Source organism: Chinchilla lanigera, unplaced genomic scaffold (genome assembly GCF_000276665.1).
Source record: "Chinchilla lanigera isolate Chin_1 unplaced genomic scaffold, ChiLan1.0 scaffold02789, whole genome shotgun sequence".
NCBI lineage: Eukaryota > Metazoa > Chordata > Mammalia > Rodentia > Chinchillidae > Chinchilla > Chinchilla lanigera.
The window spans coordinates 1-1,019 of record NW_004958190.1 but is presented as its reverse complement, the minus strand read 5'-3'; the positions used below and the strand labels follow the sequence as shown (position 1 = coordinate 1,019).

The following is a 1,019-nucleotide window of genomic DNA, read 5'->3' as shown; positions in this document are numbered from 1 at the left end:
AAGAGACATCCAGACTTCCCCAAAAGGCCCTTGACTCCTTACATCCGATTTTACAAGGAGCAGAGGGTCAGTTACTCCCAAATGCATCTTGGGATAAGCAATCAGGAGCTGACCAAGCACCTAGCTGAGAAATACAGGCAGCTCCCACAGGAGGAAAAGCAGAAATACGCTGAGGAGTACCGGAAGGAGAAACAGGAGTTTGAAGAGAAGCTGGCTCAGTTCAAGAGAAACCACCCTGGCCTGGTCCAGAACTCCAGAAAGGCCGGTGGTTCCAAGAGGCGCCAAACCAAAGCCCCAAAGAAGGTACAAGGAAACGTGGAAAGGGCGAGGTCTCCGCGCGGGACGGAGGCATTTGGCGAGAATGTGACATTGCGTGAAGAGCCCAAGAAGCCCCCCATGACTGGATATCACAAGTTCCACGAAGACTGGTGGTCAAGCGAGGAGCTAAAGCATCTGCCCCCGAGGGAGCGCTGGGTGGAGATGAGCAGGCGCTGGCACCTTGTGCCTCCGGTCTTGAAAGAACATTATTCGAGGCAGGCCGAGGGGCTACAGAAACAGTACTGGGTGGATCTGGATCTCTGGCTCCAGAGCCTGTCGCCTCAGGAGTACGCTGCCTACAGAAAGAGAAGCTACGGCAAAGGGAAGATCGTGACCACGGCAGGAGACCCAAACCCCAGGTTCGCAAAAGCAGACAGGCTGCCCTCACCAGCCAGGCGTCTGCCGGAAGCACCGCGGGGAGGAGAAGGCGCACAAGGCTGGAAGGATGGCTCCCTCGGAGAAGGCGCCCAGCAGCCACCATCACCAGCAGGGCTCATCACCGCAGCGAAGGGAATCCCGGAGGAGGAGGCAGGAGGCAGCTCCTGGGACTCCAGCAGTGGGGATGAGCGTGACGATGGGGGCTCGTCCTCCTCAGGGGAGTCCTCAGCCATGGACGTCATCTGAGCCCGGCTCGCACCCGACATTGTTAGCGACAACCCCCACCCCACCCCCTCCAAGGCCGGGACCTGCGTGTCACAGGC

At 58.9% G+C, this 1,019-nt stretch overlaps 1 protein-coding gene across 1 annotated transcript; it reads left to right on the top strand.

The window, feature by feature from the left end:
- On the top strand, positions 1 to 1,003 carry LOC102013135 (upstream-binding factor 1-like protein 1; the record flags this gene model as incomplete). Its single annotated transcript, XM_005415239.2, is given in 1 exon segment — positions 1 to 1,003. A coding segment is annotated over 1 exon segment (861 nt). The 3' UTR covers positions 943 to 1,003.
- Between the last annotated feature and the right edge of the window lie 16 nt (positions 1,004 to 1,019).